The 23,067-nt window shown below is 35.1% G+C and overlaps 1 protein-coding gene across 1 annotated transcript; it reads right to left on the bottom strand.

Moving 5' to 3' along the window:
- Nucleotides 1-556: 556 nt before the first annotated feature.
- LOC135631848 (probable pre-mRNA-splicing factor ATP-dependent RNA helicase DEAH4) lies at nucleotides 557-21,279 on the bottom strand. Its single transcript, XM_065139844.1, has 17 exons — nucleotides 20,992-21,279; nucleotides 18,265-18,357; nucleotides 18,018-18,122; nucleotides 16,626-16,843; nucleotides 14,414-14,466; nucleotides 14,101-14,217; nucleotides 11,125-11,216; nucleotides 9,958-10,044; nucleotides 9,391-9,605; nucleotides 9,092-9,184; nucleotides 7,471-7,594; nucleotides 6,699-6,846; nucleotides 5,122-5,191; nucleotides 3,153-3,313; nucleotides 1,831-2,006; nucleotides 1,468-1,677; nucleotides 557-1,161 (listed from the first exon to the last, which is right to left on the bottom strand). The coding sequence occupies exons 1-16, from the start codon at nucleotides 21,189-21,191 to the stop codon at nucleotides 1,521-1,523; spliced, it is 2,109 nt and encodes a 702-aa protein (XP_064995916.1). The 5' UTR covers nucleotides 21,192-21,279; the 3' UTR covers nucleotides 557-1,161; nucleotides 1,468-1,520.
- Between the last annotated feature and the right edge of the window lie 1,788 nt (nucleotides 21,280-23,067).

Below are 23,067 nucleotides of genomic sequence, written 5' to 3'. Positions count from 1 at the left end.
GAGGGATTATTTATTTAATAAGAGTGCCAAACAATTTTTTTATTTTTTATTTATTTTTAAATCCTCACGGTTACAACTTTCTGAATTTTTTGAGCGATTATGGAATACTTTTGTTTGGCAATCACATTTTGAAGAACAAATGATGTCACGATTATTCGAGAAATAACTATTTCGAATTTTCGATGACACAAATCGGATGAATTGGTGAGTCATTTTTTACAGACTAATTTTCAAATTACGCATCAATCTTCACGGAGGACGAACAATTGTGGTGGGATTCGACAAACGACGGAAGAGTAACTGATTACTGCACCATTTATGACTGATTTAGGATTAATACGATGAATACCAGAACAGTTGAACCAGAACACGAGGAATGCCGATGCTAAACTAAATCAGATTAATCCGGCGGGTTTTCTCTTTTCATGTGAAATCGCACATTAATAAGTTTTAAGAACTCATCAGCAACAATGATTAAGAATGATTAATTTTATTTCATGAGTGAGATGGATGTACATTAGAGGGAGGATTCTAATACAAGAAAGGGATCCATATATATACTTAAAGATCAAACTATTTGGAGGGGTTATATAGATGTTCTTTATAAAAATTTGGAGGGGCAAAAATACCATTTACAATCTTTGGAAGAATAGATACGAAGACTTTTTTTTTTTTTTTCTATACAACAAACTGAAACCTCGAACAGAAACACTTTTCACTACAGGAAGAACTATCACCACATTAATGCACTCACAAGAATCCTAAGGGACAATACTCTACTGTTTAAACCGAACACCAACTTGAATTCAATTAGGATAGCAGTGGAAGGGGTTCATACCGATCATCTTCAACAGGCAATCCTCCAAAGATTGCAGCAACTTTTCGGAATCATAGAAAATAATGGTACAAAAAGAAAAAACAGTTCCATTTGCTGGGGAAAACTTTGTAAGGAGCACTGCACTGAGAAATAATTGATGTCAATGTTTCCAGTCAATATGAGAATGATAGGTTAGTTTGAAGCTCCCCTTCTGGATGGATATATATATATATATATATATAAAGGAAAATTATCTGATTGATTCTTTGGGTCATCATAGTAATGTTCATGAAAGAGCCTGGGAGGCAACTTCTCTTGAGGGTTTCCCAGCATAATGCCATAACCTATCATAGAAGACAAGAACACATAAATCATTATTCAATATATGATTATAAAGATTGAAATAAGAATCAAGGGAAAAAAAAACTGAATGTTTTTATTCATGTAAAAAGAAGCAACAAAGGACATGATTCAGAGATGACCATTGGCAAACATCAAAGCAGACTAAGGCTTGCTGCAATATGTCATTAATTATTAGTATTTGGAAGGTTCCTCTCGACCCTTTTGAATCACATCCCAACTTAGCAGCAGAGAATTCTACATAACAGGCATAGGAGAATGGAACAAACAAGAGAAACCTTTATGATCACCTTTGCCGATAGAGTTATACAGATATCTTTTAGTGAAGATCGCCCTGGAACATCTATCTATTTGCCTTCCTAGCAAGATATCGTTCACGGGCTGCCTGAATTTTACTATCCATGGAACCAGGTGTACCACTGGCATCTGCCGCTTGCATAGGTGAATTTATCGTTTTGTTCTCGATGGTCTCATTATTTTCTGAAGCACCAGAGCCACCACTGTAAAGTTAGAAATTTATTAAAATCTTGAAATATTAATTTCGGTAATTTTTAAATAAAAATTTGAAAGCAAACAGCAAACAGTTCCACTGCACATGAAGAGGAATTATATGGTAAGGACTTCTGAAAATTTCTCCTGGTCAAGTGGATTACCTCAGCTTGTCAATGTTCATCTTCTCCAGTTTCTTTGAGATTGGTTGGACCCATGAAATTTCAACTGCACATACGTTTCTCATAAAAGGCCGAGAGGTATTTATGAGTTCATGGTAAACAACATAATCTGGCAACTGTCCATCTTCATCAGCTTCTAGCACCGAGGATGGATGAACCTGAAATGAATGGCTTCAGCAAATCATCACCACAAAGATTTTATAGGACAAAATTAATTATTAGTGATTTGGCAAGGCCAAAAGGCAAGAAGTGGGCACAAGATAATTCTGACCTAAACAGTGCCCCTGATGTATACAAATTTTAAGCATAATTCCATAAAATCAAAAGAGGATTTTGCTGATGACATGAACAACCTAATTTGTATTGCCATTTTCTCTGACTATATTGTCCACAAACTATTGACCTAGAAACTACATGGAACTTTCCCAAGAATAGAGAAAGCAAATATGCAGTTAAACATCTAAGCTGCAAATCCTTCTATCTTCTGTCACTGAACATTAAGCTTCCACATCTCAGTTTCCTTTTCAGTGTGCTATTTGTTCATATATTTAGTTATTTAGTACAGCACAACTATAACGAAAAGAAAATTCTTTTGCTCAGGTTAATTGTTTTTATCATCTTTCAACTAAAGTCATAGTGAATTGTTTTTATCATAATAAAAGATTTAACATTTAACTAGAATTTAATCTACAGACCAGAAAGGTCTGTCACTCAATCACAAGTTGAAAAAATGTTTCAGATATAAAACTCATCGATGTACTTAGAAATGATTATAAATTATGTTTAGATACTTGAATTTTCCACTGAAAATTAATCTTGCCAAGTGGCATGTTGTATGAAATCTTCTTACATTGATTACAGATGCAATGGTATAATAGTCACTTATGATGCATGTCATATGGTAATACTTGATTGTGAATAAAATAAGGGTTAGACAAAATATGAATGGAAGGTAGCACAAGAAAGTCCAGACCTATATAAATCACAAACATAGAACAAATTTAAATGCAATTATATGAGAACATAGTCGGAGAATTTGCTATTAAGTTTAATCTACATTAAGAGTAATCTGTTTTCAGGGTCTACATTACATGATAAGTTTTGGAAATGAGGATATTCGAACCATGCAAAGTAGACAAACCATAGAGTTATTATTTGATCATCATCAGAGAACTAAAAGCTATAGCAGAAGTATATATTAAGTTCCGCATTTTGTGCAAAAAAAAAATCCACATGGTATGTTACCATATGACTGGTGTAAATTAGGAAAATCTTGATTTTAGTGTAGGATAAGTCACAAATACCTGCACAAGTTGCGACCTGTAACCAAGTGTATGATAGCCATTGTGAAGCAGCATTCGTTCGGCCAACTGATTTCCATAGCCTCTGCATAAAGCTCTCCTGAGCTTTTTGTAGTCTTTATCACTTTTTTTTTGCCGCATGCCTGATTCTACGTCCAATGACCCTGTATTTGAGAAACCAGTAGCCTTGTAACGAAATATTAACAAGCAGAGAACAATTTATGAAAAAGTTTGCTGCTCTGATAGAAAATAAAATGACAGGAGATCATCCAAGACGGTAGGTATGGACATATTCAAAGGAGACTTATAGATATGATTGGATAATGCCAGTCGGTTAACATTATTCATGTAAAGAGAGAGAGTGTAAGGCCTAAGAAGACTGCTAAAAGCAATAAAAAGATATTGAAAGATCTATATTTTCTTACCAAAGTACCAACCAAAAGGTTTCATATCCACACACTGTCAATTCATTGAGGGTCTAGGGTGACCGAAGTTCTAATCTGAATGTCTCCAGTCTTGAAAAAAATTCACCAGCAGATCTGGAAAATAGTGGGGTGGACTAGGTTTTGTGCTCTCTTTGGATTAATTAATAAGGCCACAGTCATGATACCAATTTGAGTCAATTTGGCTGTAAGATATCGAGGGCAAAGAAAACGATTGTGCTCTTAACACAGATTTCTAAAGGTCAGGATCCATCTTTATGAGAAATATACTTGTATGCAGGGTCTGCCGTACCGAACCATACCGCCCGGTACGGGCGGTACGTACCGGTCCGACAGGTTGTCGGTACGCGGACCGCCTGTTACCGGTCCGAGTGCACCATAGCACTGTAGCAGTGCTATAGTACTCGGCACACCTAGGTGTACTGCTCGGTATACCGTACCGTAACGGTACCGAGCCCAGGTCGAAATACCGGTATGTATAATCTAATGGCTAATTTTAGACCATGACAAGATAGGAGTAATGCATATACTGTACAGTTTACACCGAGATAGTAAATTGACAATACAATAGAAAAAACTAAATGTACTAAATATCAGTGGTTTCATTAGGCACTCAGGCGCTCACCTAGGCGCTCGAGCGAGGCGAGGTGAGGCGAGGCCTGAGCGCTTCGCTTCATTTCCAAGCGGCGCGCTTCAAAGAGGCGCTCGCTCGAGCCCAGGCGCCGGGCGCTTCGGGCGAGCGCCCGGGTTAAACCAGGCGATCGAACCAACGTTTTAGGTCTAGTCCGATCTCCGGTGCTTTAGTTGGTTCAATCAATCCAACTAAAGCACCGATATCAGCCTTCCTCTTGCAACTTCCCACCCTTAACCCTGCTCGCCGCTCCGGCTCTCGCTGCCGCTGCTACCACTGCCACTGTCGCTGCTCGCCGCTCCCACTGCTACTGCTACCACTGTCGCCGCTCGCTGCTCCCACTGCTCGCTTCTATCGCTGCCACTATCGTCGCTCGCCGCTCCCGCTGCCATTGCCACTATCGTCGCTCGCCACTCCCGCTCCCGTTACTCACTACTACTGCTGCCGCTGCCATTGTCGTCGCTCGCTGCTCCCACTGCTCTTAGTCAACAGCCTCGATCTTCCTCTTACTTACACTCTTCTCACTTCGTATACTATTAACAGTATACTACTAACTGTATACTAGTAACAGTATTTTTATTTATTAGATTAATAATATATTATTTTGATTTGAATACTATTAATTTTTTTTATTTTAATTTATTGTTATTGTTTTGAATTTTAAGACTTTTTGTTAATGTGATATTATAATTTTACAAGATTTTCTTAATTTAATATCATATTTTTATTTAAATAATTATATTTATTAATTATATTATATCTTTTTATATTTTTAGTGCCTCGCTTCACTCGAGCGAGCACCTAGCGCCTCAAGCGTTTTTGGAACTTAATGCCTAGCGCTTTTTAAATCACTGCTAAGTATGAAAAAATCAAATAAACACCAATGTAATAAATTGACCTTTTCCCATCTTCTGTACTATCTGAGATAATTGCTTCCTCACATCCTTGCTAAACATCATGCTGCGGACCTGCAAAAGGTCCAAGTATTACTAAATGACATATTCACAGCATGAAGCCAGGATGAAAATGTGACAGTACATTATTAACATAAACAACATTAGAAAGAGATCAAGGGCAGAGCTCACTAAAAAAATTGAACCTAAAAAATTAAATATTGATCAGCTACGTTCATAAACCATTTGCAATTTTAGATAACTGATGAGGTATTATTTTCTAACAGGGAACTTACAGATCAACTTCCACAAAACCACATGAACTATGAAGCTGGAAAGTTGAGAAAAGATAGAACCTAAGGGAAGAAATAAATGATACACTTGATGACACTGGACTTTTTCCACCCATAACTAGATGAGTCACGAGAGAAAGTATAACCAATTATGTTGTAGAGGTGAGCTTTATTATTAGTTGGAAAGAAATGAATATTACAAGCAGATATAACAACATATGAAAATGAATAAAAAGAAGTCAAATACTATACAAATACTCGCACATTTAAGCAATCTGAAGGTTTGACAGAGCTATCACAGAAGCAGACATGGAAGCAAGGTAAAGGCCCAAGGGCACAAGTAATAGGTCTTAGATAACCGTGTCTGGCTACTTACCACCATTATACCAGCCTAATATGCGCACTCTGATAACTAAACAGAGTAGACAAAAATTAAATTTCAAAAATGTGGAGAAGGAATTCTAATATAAATAATAATTGGAGAAGAAACAAAGAAAAAAATCTGATATCCTAATCTTACTCCATAGCCTAAGAGTTGATCATCAGCTTTTCAGCAGTACTGAGCTTAGATATTGTTTACGGACAAAAAAATATATGTCACATGATAGACTTGATCGCAGTAAAAGAACAAAACTCAGACATATGGATTGAAGATCAACAAGACAGAAGCCGTTCCATAACTCTGTTCGCATCAAGACCTTACATGGCCAAACAACTGCATACTTGTTGGTTAGAATTAGTCACTGTTCATCCAAACGAAGAACCAAAACCAATTTATAACCTTTAATCCATATTGGACACAATGAACCCAATAGATACTGTATCAAGAAGAAATCGATGAACTATCTTGAGTCACTTGACTTACAATCTGGGATCATAACTACAACACCAAAGCCACAATTGAGCTACTCCAGAATGTGGAACAAAATAGATGGCCTCTTCCATTAGAGAAATCCTGTTGATCGTTCATTAAGAATCAACCAGGTACGTGAAACCTTGAATTTATTACGTAGAAATTACTTCTCAAGCAGATACCAATGATCAGAATGTGACTAAACTGGTGATTCAACAGCATCATGAAAGCATTCCTAGTCCATCAAATGGCATCACAGAACTGGCACCGAAGCTAACATGAAAACATGCCATCATCATGGATGTTGGTTTCACATTGATATTACATGTGGACCTAGTAGAAGACTAGTTCAGGTAAGATAACTCTCCAAAATCTTCGATCTATGCATAACCATCAAGTACCATGAATTTTTGAAGTAACAAAAATTGTAATATACCTGCAAGTCATTGTCAGTGCACCAATTTGGATCATAGTCGGCTCGGTCCCAACTTTCATATACTTGAAGCAGTTGTATATGGTCACCCCACCCAGAACCATCTGGTAGTTTGGAAAATGATTGTTTTCTCTTCTTCTCTTTGTTTTTACTGTGCATGTATTGTACGGTGCAAGATGCAACAAGTCATTCAGCTCTTACACAAAGTTTATTTAGGCATGAAAAGTTATAGAATATCCATATATTTCAAATCCAAAACAATATCACCAAAGTAATATATAATTTCATTGTTTTGTCACAGAAAAAAAATGAATAACTGTACAGGAGAAACTTTTGTGGATGTTCAAAGAAAATAACTGATGATTGACAAGCATCTTTGGATTCATATTCTGCTAACTATATGCTTTTTTTTCTTTTTAATGTCATTCGTCATGAAGTGCATGAGTTAATGACACACAACACATTCCAGAAAATTCAACTTATGAATTATACAAAATAACAATGGAGGAAGCAATGGGAACAATGGAAGAGGAGGAGACAAGTACTAAGGACAGGCTGGGGGTGACAGACAACACAAGAGAATGGACTATGACATTTTAGGATTAAAAATGATAAAAATAGAACCGGACGATAGGCCCTGTACGGTATGTGGGCCATCCAAAATTGGATGGTCTGCATGCCAATTCATGCTTGGACTGGTAAATACTGGCCAGTACATGTCAATCCCGTATGAAATTGTATATCTTGGATGAATCACAACATGAGTAGGGTTCACCTGTGAGTAGGACGAATTGCAACTTCTGCTGATAGCATAGATGTGACTGTCAAAGCCTGAGACAAACATCCCAACTCATTTGCCTCGATTAAAGTCCTTGCAAGCGAGGGTTCCAAAGGAAGCTCTACAACATAACCAAAAGGATGGCACTTAGTCTAGGGAAAGTGTCAGATGTGCATGATCCAGATAGTTATACCCATATAACCACACTCATGAAATGTTTCATGCAATAGAAGATTAAGAGTACATACATGAATTCCTAGCAAATTAAAACAACCCCAGTTTACTATAGCAAATCATTCAATTAACAACATTTACTAGGTTTACATATAAGAGTGTTCGGACCGTTCCTTGATTAAAAGAAACTCAAAAAGTGATCTCCAGAAAATGATTACAATTGTCAATCAGAAAGATTGACTATTATAGAGAAAATGATTACTATCTGCCCATGGAAAGTGCAACTTGAAATATTGCAGGAAGCTTAAGCCCCAATGACAATATCCTAAATTAATCTGTAGCTGACCCCTACAGTTTTTTCTTTTCTTTGATATGTACAATGTAACCTAACATCAACATAATGCCTTTTCAGTTGTCATGATTCAGATAGTTTATGTCCTAACATTAAATATTATACATGCATGGATATTTACTGCAGGCCAGTATACATTTCTTCAGATATTTACTGGTGCTTGGTAAATAGTTGTAATTATGTAAACTATTCAACTTTATGAGAAATGTAAAGCCTGATTTTTATACTTTTATTCTGTTAAAATTACATATCAACAAACCAAAGACTGTGATATTTTGACATTTTTCAGATTTTAATAAAATTTTGAATGTTTCAAAGTTCTACAAAATTATAAAATTTTACATGGATCTCCAAATCCTTTGCTGAAAGCTTAAAATGTTAAGCTGCATGATCCTTTTATAAGTTTTATTTATGTTCAAACAACTTGTCACAGGAATTCAACTTTCTAATGTGTAAGGTTTTGCGACAACTATTACAAGCTGTGTCTTGGTTTGGAGGCACTTCAAGCAGTCTCCATGAGTTCCTGATCATATATTTGGTTATATCAGTCTTTCTGGGAATATTTCTATGCTGCATATATATGCTCTGGAATATTTGAAAGGCATAAACCTTTTATTTTTAATTTAGTGCACTTGAGAACATGGTGACTTTGTAGCATAAGTTTTCTAGTACATCTTCTTGTTGTTTATTTTTAGAGCAATGCTTTCCAAATCATTTATACCTTACCCATCTACCTACCTGCCTTATGATTGGAGGCAAAGCCAATGTGCGACCTACATTTCAGGTCATTGCTTACTATAATCACAGGTAAAGTGAGACAGTTAAGTGACAAATGGATACCAAAACTATCAATATCTATATCATCTATTTTTCTTTAAAGAATAAGATAAGCGTGTCTTTTTTTTGTGGAAATGCAGTTCCCAGTTCAATGGATTCGTAGAAAATTTGTATGCAATCATCTTATGTTTTGAAATAAACTGTTTTATCTAGAATCATCAAGCGAGCACCTTTTTTCATCCTAAACAAATGAAGGCCGAAAACAGGGAAATCATCAGTGCATTCAGGCATGAATATTTTGTATTAAACTCTTACCAGCCATAGCTTTTCCAATCTCAGTTATCTGTCCATTTTCATCAATTGCATCAATGAGGTATAATTGCCTTAAAGCATCTTCCAGTGATTCACCTGCGGAAACAATAGGCAGCTTAATTTCTAAAATTAGGTTATTGAAAGAAGTCCATTTCAAAGAGAAACTTTTGTAGAGAATTTTATTGTCCTCCAACATCAACTTATTAATTTTGGTGAACAAACCATCAATATATCAACAATATAAGCACCTAAACGAATAAACAATCTCATACAAGATCAACAACAAAGAATGAAGTTCTTACGTGATGGTGGATCCAGAAAATCAAACTTCAAGATATCAATATCAGAAAGACTTAATGACTTCAGGTAAAGAACACTTCCAGCAAGAGATGATCGCTGAATTTCCGGTATTGTTGCATCAAGAAACTCCTCATCATAAACAGTTCTAGGATATAACCGGTAACACTTGCCAGGACGAGTCCTTCCGGCTCGCCCAGCTCGTTGATCAGCTTGAACTCTACAACAATTCACACCAACAATTCAAATCAATGAGTCTTGTCTGACAGCCAATCTGATTATACCTAAAATGCTTAATGGTTCAATTTCAAAACATCATGTCCAAACACAAGAATAGTGAGTAACATCATTCCCACTCTCCAACCAACATGAGTAGCATTTTCTTTTTATTTCAAGCCATTTCTGTTACCATGGAAAGAAATTTATTGTTTTTTATTTTCCTATATGCACAAAAATAACAACAAATATCAACCATCTACAACAACCTACATGCACAATATAGCATCACTTATAGAACGAATGGACAAGAACGTGAATAGAGTACCAAGACAAAATATCTGGACACAACCAACCTACTTATCTGCACGATATCAAGAGAATACATTCCGGTCGAGGGGTTATATTGGCGCTGCTTCACAAAACCAGAATCAATGACATACCTAGCATAAGAAAATAATCAAAATATTATGCAGATCTTAACTTAAATCCAAAGCCATTAATTCAAGAGGAAATATAGTATATGCATAAAGGAACACATTATTCATTTAAAAGAAATTGGAGTAATATCTAAATTTGTTTTCAAGGAGATGTTTCTACCATTGGACTTTTCCGGTGGGAATGAGCGCAACATATCTAGTATGGCCACTAATTGGTTAAAAATCATAACATGAAATCTGCTACAGCTGATATATATACAAATTATTGATTATCTAATACAGCAGGCAGTGATGAGGATGTTGTTTGCTTTGATACTGATTGCTCATTAAGTTACCAAATTTATTAAGAATGTCAAACATGTCATAATTATGCAAATACAACTTAGACAAAACTCTGATTTTCACAAAAGATTTACCCATGAACATCATGCCACACACAAAGATTATTGAGACACTAGAGAAACACAAGAGAGTTCAACCAAGAAAAATTGTACAATCTGATACATTGACAATAATCCAGTCAAACAAGCTGTCGTGAGAAATCCAATTAGTTTCAACAATTCTTTGTATAAATTTCTGAGACAAGCAACAAATTAAGACTACAAATTACGTTAGAGCATAGATGTAAAATATTTTCAGATAAGAAAATTGATTACAAGACTTCAAAAGAGTATCCTAGCAGAAACACACATAAGTTACATAACACAACCCACCAATGAAGATTATATTAAACTAAGGTCCATCTTTTGTCCGAAAAAAAAAAAAAGTAACCTCCATTTAAAACTGCTTTTCCACAATTACAAGGAAAAATATTTTTGTCAATAATGGTTTTTTATAGTTTATACATCAATCGTCAACAACAATAGTGGTTCTTTCAACTCAAACACATTATTCTCAATAACAAATTTCAAATAACATTTCTGGATATACATTTCTGTTGTGCCAGTGATATCTTCTGTTATCAGTAACAACAAATGTCATGCACAATATGACTAATCATACATGAAAGAGCAATTAATTCAAAAAAGAAACCAAATGCAAATGAAATCTAACCACAAATAACTACATGGAATAGATCCTTACACGATACCATCAACAGTGAGAGAAGTTTCAGCTATGTTGGTAGCAACAATAAACCGTCTGCAGTTTGGTGGTGCTGGACTGAATACACGAATCTACATTATGAAAAGCAAATGTGAGATATCAGCCATAATATTGATTTTAAGGTTCAATGATCTTAAGATATATCTACCAAGTTTAATATCTCACAGACAAGCAACAGAGTCAGAAAAGCATCTTCTTTTTTCTTACATGCCACTTTAACAGGTCATGTTACACAATGCAACATTCAGAAGTTATTATGGTTTTCATATAAAAAGCAATCAAAAAAAAAAAAGAAATGCAATGCAGCTGAAGCATCACAAATATCAGCACATGTATACATAACGCAAATATTCTACATGCAAAATGCATGTCATCCTGTCCATAGAATTTATATGGCGTAACATATTCACTTACGTGAGCACAACATCTGTTTCTTTTTCATCACTGAAGAACTGCAAGGCAAAATCTAGTGGTAGCAAGTTATTTAATTATGTTGAAAAGAAGAAAAAGAAAAAAAAAATGTAAGTGTAATTGTAATTGTACCGAGTTGTTTAATTTTAAGCATTACTACAAATTTTACTTTCACAATGCAGATTTTATAATATAATGGTGCAAGATTTTTTGGTGTTTAAAGATCAGTTGTAACTTGTAAGAAATAAAATCCATCAATTACTCCATAGTGATAGTGGTTATGCAATCAGTTCTAACAATACAGTACTAACTAAATCAAAGTAATGCTCTCTAGTGGGTCCATAAGAGTAGTATTTATCATTTGTACAGCTGGAACTTGTTGCCTTTAGCTATCACATTGTAATGGAACTTGTTGCCTTTAGATGTCAGTGCATTCTATAGGGTCAACTATTAACAACAAGAAATAAATGGGACATTATGAATAAATGTGAAACACCATTTTTAAAGAGAATATTGGTGTTTTGACTCATGTACTTGGATGTCATAAAAGCTACAAAAGATAGCCTTGACACCAACTACGCTGTATGGTTACAGAACAGCCAATGAGAAACAATATATATAAGAGGTTGGGCTGCTAGCCATGCATCTACCAAATGCTGACTGGTACATATGCTCCATGTACTCTGTTGTGCTCAGCCTCTTATGTGCTAGGCACATGCTAGCCTTCATAGTTTGACATGGTTGTACATGAAAATTGGTGTGTCAATGTTCGCAATATGTTAGATTCAGAACATGAATACAAACCCAGTGTAAGGCTGTGGCAAACATGAAACGTACAAAAAAGAAGCAACTGCTGGTTATGACATGGCAAATCCATAATGAATTGTAGATCTTAAAGTGGAGTGGCTTTAATGGGAAAGGTGAAACATAATATAATTGTTTTCATGGTAAATTAGTGTTAGAATCAGTTGAAGGTGAGGAAAAAAATTTGAGAAGGTTTATATGGTAAATTAGAAAGAGAATCAGTTAAAAGTGAGGAAAAACAATTGAAAAGGTTTGAACATGTCACAAAGGACAATTAAGTGAATAGGTAAAAATAAAGTTGCCACAACAGATGAGAGAAAGAACAAGACTGTTTAGAGTTTGTGAAAAAGAACATAAACCTAAATACAGCAGAGAAGGATTTATACAATCTAACTTGAGGAGTTGTGAAACAATAGCATCCTTGCCACGGTAAAAACGCTATTATTCTTTATAGTTTGAAAACTAAAAGGAAGCCAGACCCACTGTCTTATGTCAGTGGAATAAACAACCATGCCTTTTGATGAAATTGATCAAATCCCTGAACAAGGTTATAATACATGAAGAAAAAGGAAATTTATGTGCTACATCAGGTTGAGCACATACAAAACAGATTTAGGCATAAATGTGTATCACAGTAAAATTTCAACTGAGGATATGCATGCTCAAATGAAACATGTACATGCATTTTAACTCATGACACCAACACCACAAACAGTTATGCAGCTGACCGTTTTTTTTTTCAATTAAATTAATGTTCATGTCAGAAACTTAAAGTGACTTCCTAATATCTACCTTATATTTTTTCAGAAACTAAAAAGAAATGAAACTATAACTCTTACAGTTTAATTTATTTTAACTGCATATGGTTATAACTTATAACTTATATCAATAAAGTGATGTGTCCATGAAGTACACAAATCTAAAAATCAGTTTTATCAATGTGAGTCATTATTTAATCTTATAGAAAATTGAAGAAAAAACCACTTCCAGGCTAACCAAAATAAAGCACCAGACACTCCCACATATCTAAAATTCAAAGACTGAATAATTCTGAACTATCATAAAGTTTTCGCATGCATAAGTCTGAATGTAGCACGAATAAAGGAACCATAGAAACTATAATGTTTTGGCTTTCAGAGCTGTTTGTGTGGGTCAATCAGTTATCGCTTTCCTCCCCAGAAGCATTCAAGTACTCGTCTAAGCTTCAGGTAAATATATCAAGCTCTCGAGCATCAGCCTTATTCATCTTCATGAAAGTACAAACTAGAAAGCAATATTCAAACTAAATTATCTCTTAGGCTCAGTTTTATATAATTGCAAATATAGATAATAATATTCATTTAATCCTAACAACAGGCCATCAAAGGATCCATTGATCTCACAAGTTTACACATCTATTATAAACACCTCAACTATCAAAACTAAAAAATTAAAAGATTCCTTCATGCAATGTTTTTAACTTTTTATAGTAAATAGAGTTGCTAAATGCAGACAACTGCATTTTATTGGATAGTGAGATTCAGGCCCATAATAAAATCAACTGAATATGCTATAATTGCTCAAAGGTAATCAACAACCAACATGTTGGTGTAAACACACCCAGCAGAGTAACCAGTGAAAATGTAGGTAACTGATACTAAAGCAACAGTAATGGTACTTTGCTGCAAGACATTCAATTAAAAATCCATTATAAAAAATAGCTAGATCAACCAAAACTATGATCGAGTTAGATGATATTGCCTGTAATTCAGGTGGTAAAGAACCATGAAGTGGAAAGACTATAGCATCCATGCAAGAACCTTCCTCGAGGTTTTGAATCTTCTCCTCCAGCTTAAACACCATTTTATCAATGTCATCCTATATTAGTTAGAAATTTGTTTAGTTTATAAATATAATAACAAGAAAAGAAAGCAATAATTCCTGTCAATTTCACGAGGTAAAAGTATAATATTGCATGGCGATAACTCGGTTATCTGAAGATAAAATTAGCAGAGAGGTGCTATGCCAACAAAACCATCAAAATATGTAGAAAAACTCATAGGCAAAAGCTCACCTGTCCTGTCATAAAAATCAAGACATCTCCAGGCGGTTCACGGACATGTACATCTGTCAAGAGCAATATCGATGGTTGATATAAGATATAACAGCACAACCTACAAGATAACAAAAAATCTAATAGGCAAAACATGTCAACATACAAGCCTCTTACATGGAATTATCAAACAGGTTCCAGAGGCAAAATTAGTTGTCATCATATTCTTAGAAGTAAAATATTTGTAATTATTGAGTACTATAATTGCATAATTTATCAAATAAGTAATGGCAATATATACACTATATACCACAAAGAACTAGTTTTTCAGTTTTAAACTTTCCTACATTTATAAAAAATCATTGGCTTTTTGAGCCAACCTTACATGAAAAGTAGCATCATTCACAAAATTTACACATATTTGTACACTTAATGAAACAGAAAACTGAACAAAAATTAAGATTAGGCTAGATTACTGTGCCATGAGTTGTTTCCCACCCTTTTAAAAACTAAGTGATATACATATATCCAAAAAATATTAGATTTAAAAAAAAATTCTATAGTTTATACTTTATACCAAAATTGTTGCTGGTTCTTTTGAGAAAATCTTACATAAACAGTGGCATATATATATACATGTATATATATGTATATACATATATATATATAACAAAATGTGTATATTTCCAATTCTCTCTCTTTGTTGTTTCCTTCTTTCTGTGAAATCATTTCCAATTCTGTGTATGTTCTGGAGTAAAATTATGAAATCCTACCAACTTGTAGACAGTCTATTACATTGAAACTGACAATTAAAGAAGTAGAATCAGCTATTCAAACTTCAAAGATGATACCTCTGCATATAATAAGGTTCACAGGATATACTGGGTGTAGTGAGTGGTATAGGCCCTACACCAGGTTTACCACCTGGATTATGTCAGCATACTGATAAGCTATTGGACCAGTATTCGAACTGACAATTCCCATGTTGAAAGGGGACATTAAAGAAGCAGAATCAGCAATTCAAAGATGATACCTCTGCGTATAATAACAAGGTTCACAGGTCGTACTGGGTGTACCGAACGGTACAGGCCCTACACCAGGTTTACCGCCTGGTTTACCTGATGTCTGCATACTGATAAGCTATTGGACAGTTATACTTAACTGTGACGTATGGTATTGTAAACCATGGATAATAAAGCTACAGGATGGAAGTTTGATTTCATTGAACATTTTTGTATCACTAAGTACTGCTCATGCTAATTTCAAGAAGCTGTATACTAACTAGTATTTAGCCCATTCCGTAATAATCACTTTCCTTCTTTCTGCCTCTCTCCATCCCAATCTTCATTGCAACCACAAGTTCTAAGGAAAAAATTACATTAGTATTGAATTCTCCATGTGCATTACATATAAATTTGATGATAGGGCAAAAGCCATAACAGCAAATCAAGCAAATTCTCTAACTATGCTTGGTTACTGTCATTGTCAACATTCATCTCACTCTATGACAACACTTGCAACCAATATCTGATTTTTTAATATAGTTACTTTCTTGAGCAAGTAGTCAGTAGTCACTATGGTTTTCTCATAAAATCTCATATGTTGCATCTATAGTGAACAACTAGGAAAGATAAGTATCGCTTCGATAGAAGATAAGATAAGAAAAAATCATTTAAGATTTTATAAGCATGTCGTTATGAGACCTCCAAATGCAATAATCAGAAAAGGTGAAATAATTAACATTAGTGGTATGAGAAGAGGTAAAGGAAGGCTTAAAAAGACTTTAATTGAAACTATAAATAAATATTTAAGTACTCTAAACATAATTAAACATATAGCTTTTTTATATATCTCAATGGTGTCAAATGATTCATGTAGCCGACCTCAAATAGTTGAGATTTAGGGCTTTGTTGTTGTTGTTGTTGCATCTATAGTGCTTCATAAAAAATATCAACCATTTCCCATGTCCTTGACCAAGTTTTGTTAAAACGATATCGGTGACATGGTCTTTTTGGTTTCTTTTTTTTTTTCTACGATAAGAATTGTATCACTTGCTATTTACTTTGCTATTGGAACTTGGAAGTATAATGACATATGATATAAAACAAAAACATACTAGCAACAAGAACATAAGAACCAAGCTTTTTTCAGAAATCAACACCACCATGTAAAACTATGAATTTCATATATTTGAAAAGGTAATCAAAGAATATGGTGGGCATTTTATTCCTACCTAGAGCAGTCTTCAGACAGCATTCGACATAATTTGTGGGTCGTTCAGTGCTGTATAATTTTTCCACAGGGAATAATATCCCTGGGACATTTAATACAGGGCATCCGGAGAAAAATCTAGATACTTTGACACCATCAAGGGTTGCAGAAGTGATGAGAACTTTCAAATTTGAGGAGCGTCTATTTATTAAGCGTTTCATTAAGCCCAGCAATATGTCACTGCCAAATTGAACACCATAATAAAAAACTAGAATTATAGAATGCATAAACAACAATAACGAAAGAGTAATAAATTACTAAGCAGAAAATAACTAACAATGAACAGTGGAATTCACATATTTAATGCATAAATGAGACCCTGCTTGCACTTAATAAAGAAAATTTGCCCAGTGTCATAACATGCCATTGAAACTATCACTACACATGCCAGCACCAAGCCAACAAATGCAGTAATCAGAAAACCTAGCCAGCATAGAGGAAGCATCGCATGAAAATGTATAGAGTAATACCAGGTTGATGTCATGATACGGTAACTCAATTGCTAACATTAGAACACAAGAGCAGTTTTCTTTCCATTATTCATCAATGTGCAAGTGTTCAAACAAAATGCAAAGCTTACGAATATAAATAAATGACTATTAACTCTTCAAGCAGCATAGGCCTTGATGAGGTGGGGGTGTTCTATTAGTCAACATATTGAACTGTTGGAATAACTAGAACTGAAAGACACCAAAACATTTTGTATTCATACAGCAGCTCAATTTCATATGAGATAGACTGGATCTCTTATTGCTTAATTACTTCAAATTTAAGACAGATCAAAGATTCTTGAAAATATTTATATACAGATCTTGTCCATGTTCCTAATCAAGACCCTTTTTCTATAACTAAACAAATTTAGAGTGCTAAGTAAACCTCCAACATAAGTTTGTTACTTAACATTAACACATACAATTTATTGCGAGAATAGAGGCTTTCAAAGCATCATCTTTAGATGCACATGTGTGCCCCTAGATCATGAGGTCTATAGTCTAGTTTTCTTACATTTTCCTGTTTCCTCAAACATCTAGGATAGACACTGATGACCCTGAAGAACAGTAAGTTTACACACAAACTGTGGAGCATATATTGCTCACTACTTTTGGGGTTTTGCATAAAATTAGAGAAAACTATTTAAACATATGCTACGTATTAAGCAATTTAATTTCATTAAATGGAGTACAATGTACGAATATAAAACTACTTCCAACAAACACAGAAACCATAACCACTCCTTTCATCAGATGAAAAAGAAAAAAACATGCCCAAAATTCTAAATTCTAATACCTTGAACTTTGTGTAGTGCTAGTTAAGAAAAAGTCACTTATAAGACTGAACAAAACAAGTGTCATACGTGTTCAAACTGCGTTCATGAGCTTCATCCAAGATAATAACTGAGTACTGGTTAAGTTCTGGATTAGATAGGCTTTCTCGAAGAAGACAACCATCAGTTAGATACCTGAGCATTGTGTAAAATGGAAGTTATTGCAATATCCAAATTATAGACCAGAACAGGTTTATCCAGATATAAATGCTTTCAGCAGAAGTCCAATCTTTTGCTTAGCCCACTTCTTCACCAGATTGTACAAATAATTTCTTACTTAATGCAGGTTTTATCAGAAGTCCGATCTTCGAAACGAATTGCATAGCCCACTTCTTCACCAAGTCGAGAACCTAGTTCAAATGCAACCCTCCTGTGGAGGACAAAACAAACTTGTTAATCCTAAACTAAAGTTTACAGCAAAAAGCATGGATGTCAGTAATATCAATACAAATGTGAAATCTACATTACAAAATTATTGTTGGGAAATCCTCTAGAAAAACAAGCCAATGCGCAATTTATTTCACAGAAACTTGACAAGTAATATGATAGAGAAGAGAACCACTTATGAAGAATGAAAAGCAAAGGATAAAAAGCAAAAACTAGAAGCTCTACCTTATTCAATCACCCTAAACCTAAAAAAAAGTTGGACTGCCTGCTTGGTCCTGTTTTGATCAATTTTTGGCTATCAAACGACTCACTTTCCAAATTCCATATGCAAAATGACAAGATTATGTTAATAAGTCATCTAAATATTAACATAATCATACAAATTGAAAAGAAAAACAACAAAAAATAGATATCCAGTAAACATCTAATGTTGGTAGATGAAAACTGCTACCACTCACTTTAGAAGATATAATTACTCGACTTAATACACTTCAAGAAGACCTAGAAAATTTTGTCATGAAGAAGAGAGGGGATGCTGATTGTATCTTATTGTTGCAAAAAGGGTCTCATATCGTAAATTCAAGATGGAGAGGGAAAATGCTTGATGTGAGTACTGGTTAAGTCAGAAAGAGAACTTAAGAGGTTTTTGCAGATACTTGAAGAAGGAACATAGTATCTCTTGTTTGTACAAAGAGAAATTTGTTTCCATCACTCAATATTTTCCTTTTCACTCAAGGAAAACTCAGTGTCTGGAAGGCCACGTGATGGATAATTATGCAATACTTGAAGAGAAAAAAGCAGTTTATTGAATATATGGAAAGATTGACCAATTACTCCAATTCATATATAATTATGATGATATTGAACATGTTTTAACAAATATCAAAGAAATAAAGAATCCGCACTAAAATGTAAAGGACTTCGTGCATAAGACTGCATATGAAAACAGCCATATGTGATCAAAACCGAGGATTTGACAGTCATGATGATTCATTATTACCAATATACTTTAAGTTTGAGACATCAAAATTTCTCTTATTTTTATTGTTTCAAACAAAGCGTTCTTTGGTATCCCTCCTCTCTAGCACCACCAATACTGATAGCTCATGTCAAACATCTTACTTAAGCAATGCACTCATAAATCTTTCATGCACAACTCTAAATTACATTAAACAATTTTCCCTAATTTTGTCCCTGATTTGTGCTATTTCAAATGTCATTTTTTCATGGTAAAACCACACATCATCTCCGCAACATCAACTTTTTTAATATGTCATGTCCTAATAATTCAAAAAATTTAATGACAAAACATAGGTGACCTTGTAGCTATAATAACAACAACAACAACAAGCCACCAACGTCCCAACTATTTCAAGTTTGCCACATGGATCATCTCCCATCATTCAGTGGCAACATCTGTAGTCCCAACATTAGCTAACCTATTAACCGTTTTATAGAATATATAATAGACTTGTAAAAGTTGACTTTAACGCACCAATTAGGGGTTCTCCTAATCAAAATTTGGAATCTCTACTCTCTATCAGTCCAACCAAGTATCAGTATTAAACATATAGCTAAATACTGCTGCAGCACAATCTTTTTTTTTTTTCTTTTCAATCACACTGGGTAACAAGTTGGTATAGTACTCGATATATCTATACCATGACGGTCCAGTAAGTTACTGAAAGTAAAACCAAATTGAGATTTGGACTCTTGTTCTAATAAGGATTTGGTTTTAAATAACAGTACAATATATTGAATTTTGAGTGTTGATTAAGGGTTCGCTTACCATCAATTAGGATTTAGGCTCAGCATTATTAAATGAATGTAGAATCGTAAAACTCATTAAAAAAAACTACGTATAAATCAGTTAGTTATTATTAGTCAAGATTGCATTTAGTGAATTTGAAAAGTAAGTTATAAAATGATTCTTAAAAACAAGCTTATCAATTTGTTTGATAAAACTACTTCATGAATTGAATGAAATAACTAAGCTACTAGTTAGTTCTAGAAAAATAATTTGGGAAGCAACTACTTTTTGGTGTTTTGTCCGTCATTTCCTTTTCCAATAGATTTCTTTAATTTGCCTATCTTCTGCCTAACACTAGTTCTTGCTAATAATCTACAGGATACTAGACCACCAGTTACAAAACAGTCTTAATGCCTCTGCCCTCTCCCTTTTTAACCCTCGGCATTCAGTCCTGCAAACAATATCTTCTCAATCTTAGTCTTTTTGTTGATTATGACGTCCAAGATATTAAAAACATTTTCAAAGTTTCTTATAAATGTATATCAACTAGGCAACTACACCTTCAAATGTTCTCTATAAGTTGTTAAAGCTGCACTTCATATTTGGTTCATAGCTCGAATTTAGATGAATCCTACCCTACTATCATCGTTAACGCGGCAACTGTTAAGACATCCTGGTGGCAAGCGCACTGTTGAGCAGTTGATTCATTACGACAGAACATACAAACAAAATGAAGAGAAAGAGAATTTTCGAATCCTAGAGCGGATTCAGAGTTCAGAAACTCCATCTTCAGCAATGGTTCCATCGGACAAACAAGCGCCAGAACGCGCGCGTTTCTTGACCGCAAGAAAGGCGTGAGGGTTTTACCTCGCGACGGTGACCGCGGCGACCCGGCGAGGCTGGGTGACGGCGATCGCACCGGAACGGGTGTACCCCCGACGGTGCAAGATCTGGGAGAGCTGCGTGCTCTTCCCGGAGCCCGTCTCGCCGATGATCACAACCACCGGGTTCTCCGCCACGGTCTCCGCTATCTTGTCCTCGAATTGGAGGATGGGGAGGACCGCCATGGACGCGGAGAGACGGTTGAGGATGGGTCGGACGCGGGCAGAGTTAGGGTTGGGGGGTTTGCGCTTGTCTTATAGATTTGGCTCCACACAACCAACACATTTTTTTCTTTTAATCTATAAAGATGTAAATGGAACTCTTCGAACATCGACACCGACGTGATTGACTCTATCCATCGCCACGTATATGACATAATCCAATACCTATTAATATTATAATAATAATGATAGCGTACAAGATGTTTTATCTAGGAAAACCTATTATTAATTTTTTTAGCAAATAACTCCTCCTTAATTGATTTTTATTTAATGATGTTTATTTTTTTATTTTGATCCGTGGATGTCATCGCCTTCGTCATCACCGTCTCTGCTCCCATCGAGAGTAGTATCTCCTCGTTTCCCTTCCCCTTCTCTTCGATCGTCAACCGATTCCTCTTCGAGCATAAGCACCCACGGGATCGATACCATTTTCGTCATTAAGGACTTTTGCCTCATCATCTTACCTTTGCCCTTTATCGACATTTTCATCACCCTTGATCGAAGAGGGAGGAGGGGGAAGAAAAAAATGAGAAAGAAGGAAAGGAAAGGGGAAGATGTTAAATTATATATCTCTATATTAATTAAATTAAATATATATTATATATTTAATCATATTTTGATTATGATTATTGTTCAGTAAAAAAAAATTTTAATTAATATAGACTTAAATGATCGAGGAGCTAGGCAAGAGATGAAGAAAAAGAAACAATGGAGGGTAGGGAGGGCGAAGAGCTAACGACGTGATGTGGTCTCCCCAGAGGTCGATGATGAAGAGTTCGAAGAGATTGACGACGATAATGAGATCATGGGAAAGATTCAAGGAGGCGATGGGGAGGTTGTCATGCTCCCTCAATAAGGAGCTCTTTGATCAAGAGGAAAAGGGGAGCTCATCAATCGTGATTCCAACACTATCGCTACTCTACACAATCCTCATGGAGGGATCTCTTTGATTGTGAGGAAGAGAGAGTGACGAAGGGCAACACAAACAAAGATAAAGTAGTGGAGAGCGAGACTATGGTGGCATTAAAAGGGAGAGGGGACGGGGCGATAGCAACAATGCTAAAAGGTGGAGAGGGGAGCCGAATGTCACAAAAGATGAGGTGAAGTTAGCGAAAGAGGCGAGAGAGGGTGTGACAAAGACTAAGGGGGGCAACGTTGCTCATGGTGGCAGTTGGGGGCTGAGGCGATGATGACGATGATATTGGAGATAACAATTATCAAGGGTAACGCTTATTTTATTTAATGACGCTTATTTTTTTATCAATTTGATAAAAATATTTTTGACTCACTACTCGCCATTGTCAATGTCATCACCTTCGTTGTCATTGTCTTTGCTCCCATTAAGAGTAGTATCTCCTCATTTCCCTTCCCGTTCTCTTCTTCGAGTGTCAATTAATTCCTCTTCGAGTGCAAACACCATCTTCATCAATAAGAACTTTCGCCTCATCATCTCACATTTGTCCCTCGTTGGCACCTCTATCACCTTTGATCAAAGAGTGAGAAGGGGGGAGGATGTTAAATTATATATCCCTATTTAATTAAATAAAATATATTATATATTTAATCATATTTTGATTATGATTATTTGTTAGTAAAAAAATAATTATGATATAATTCTTTAATAAATGATCTGAGAGGGATTAGGTAAAAGATGAGGAAGAAGGAGCAATAGAGGGTGGGGAGGGCAAAGAGCTAACAACACAATGTGGTCTCCCCAAAGGTCGATGATAGAGAGCTTGGAGAGGTCGACAACGATGATGAGATCATGGGAAAGATTCAAGGAGGCAATGGGGAGGTTGTCGTGCTCCCTCGACTAGGAGCTCTTTGATCACGAGGAAAA

This window comes from Musa acuminata, chromosome BXJ3-2, assembly GCF_036884655.1.
Source record: "Musa acuminata AAA Group cultivar baxijiao chromosome BXJ3-2, Cavendish_Baxijiao_AAA, whole genome shotgun sequence".
Lineage (NCBI taxonomy): Eukaryota > Viridiplantae > Streptophyta > Magnoliopsida > Zingiberales > Musaceae > Musa > Musa acuminata.
Note: the sequence above shows the minus strand (reverse complement) of the source record. Positions and strands in the feature narration are given on the sequence as shown.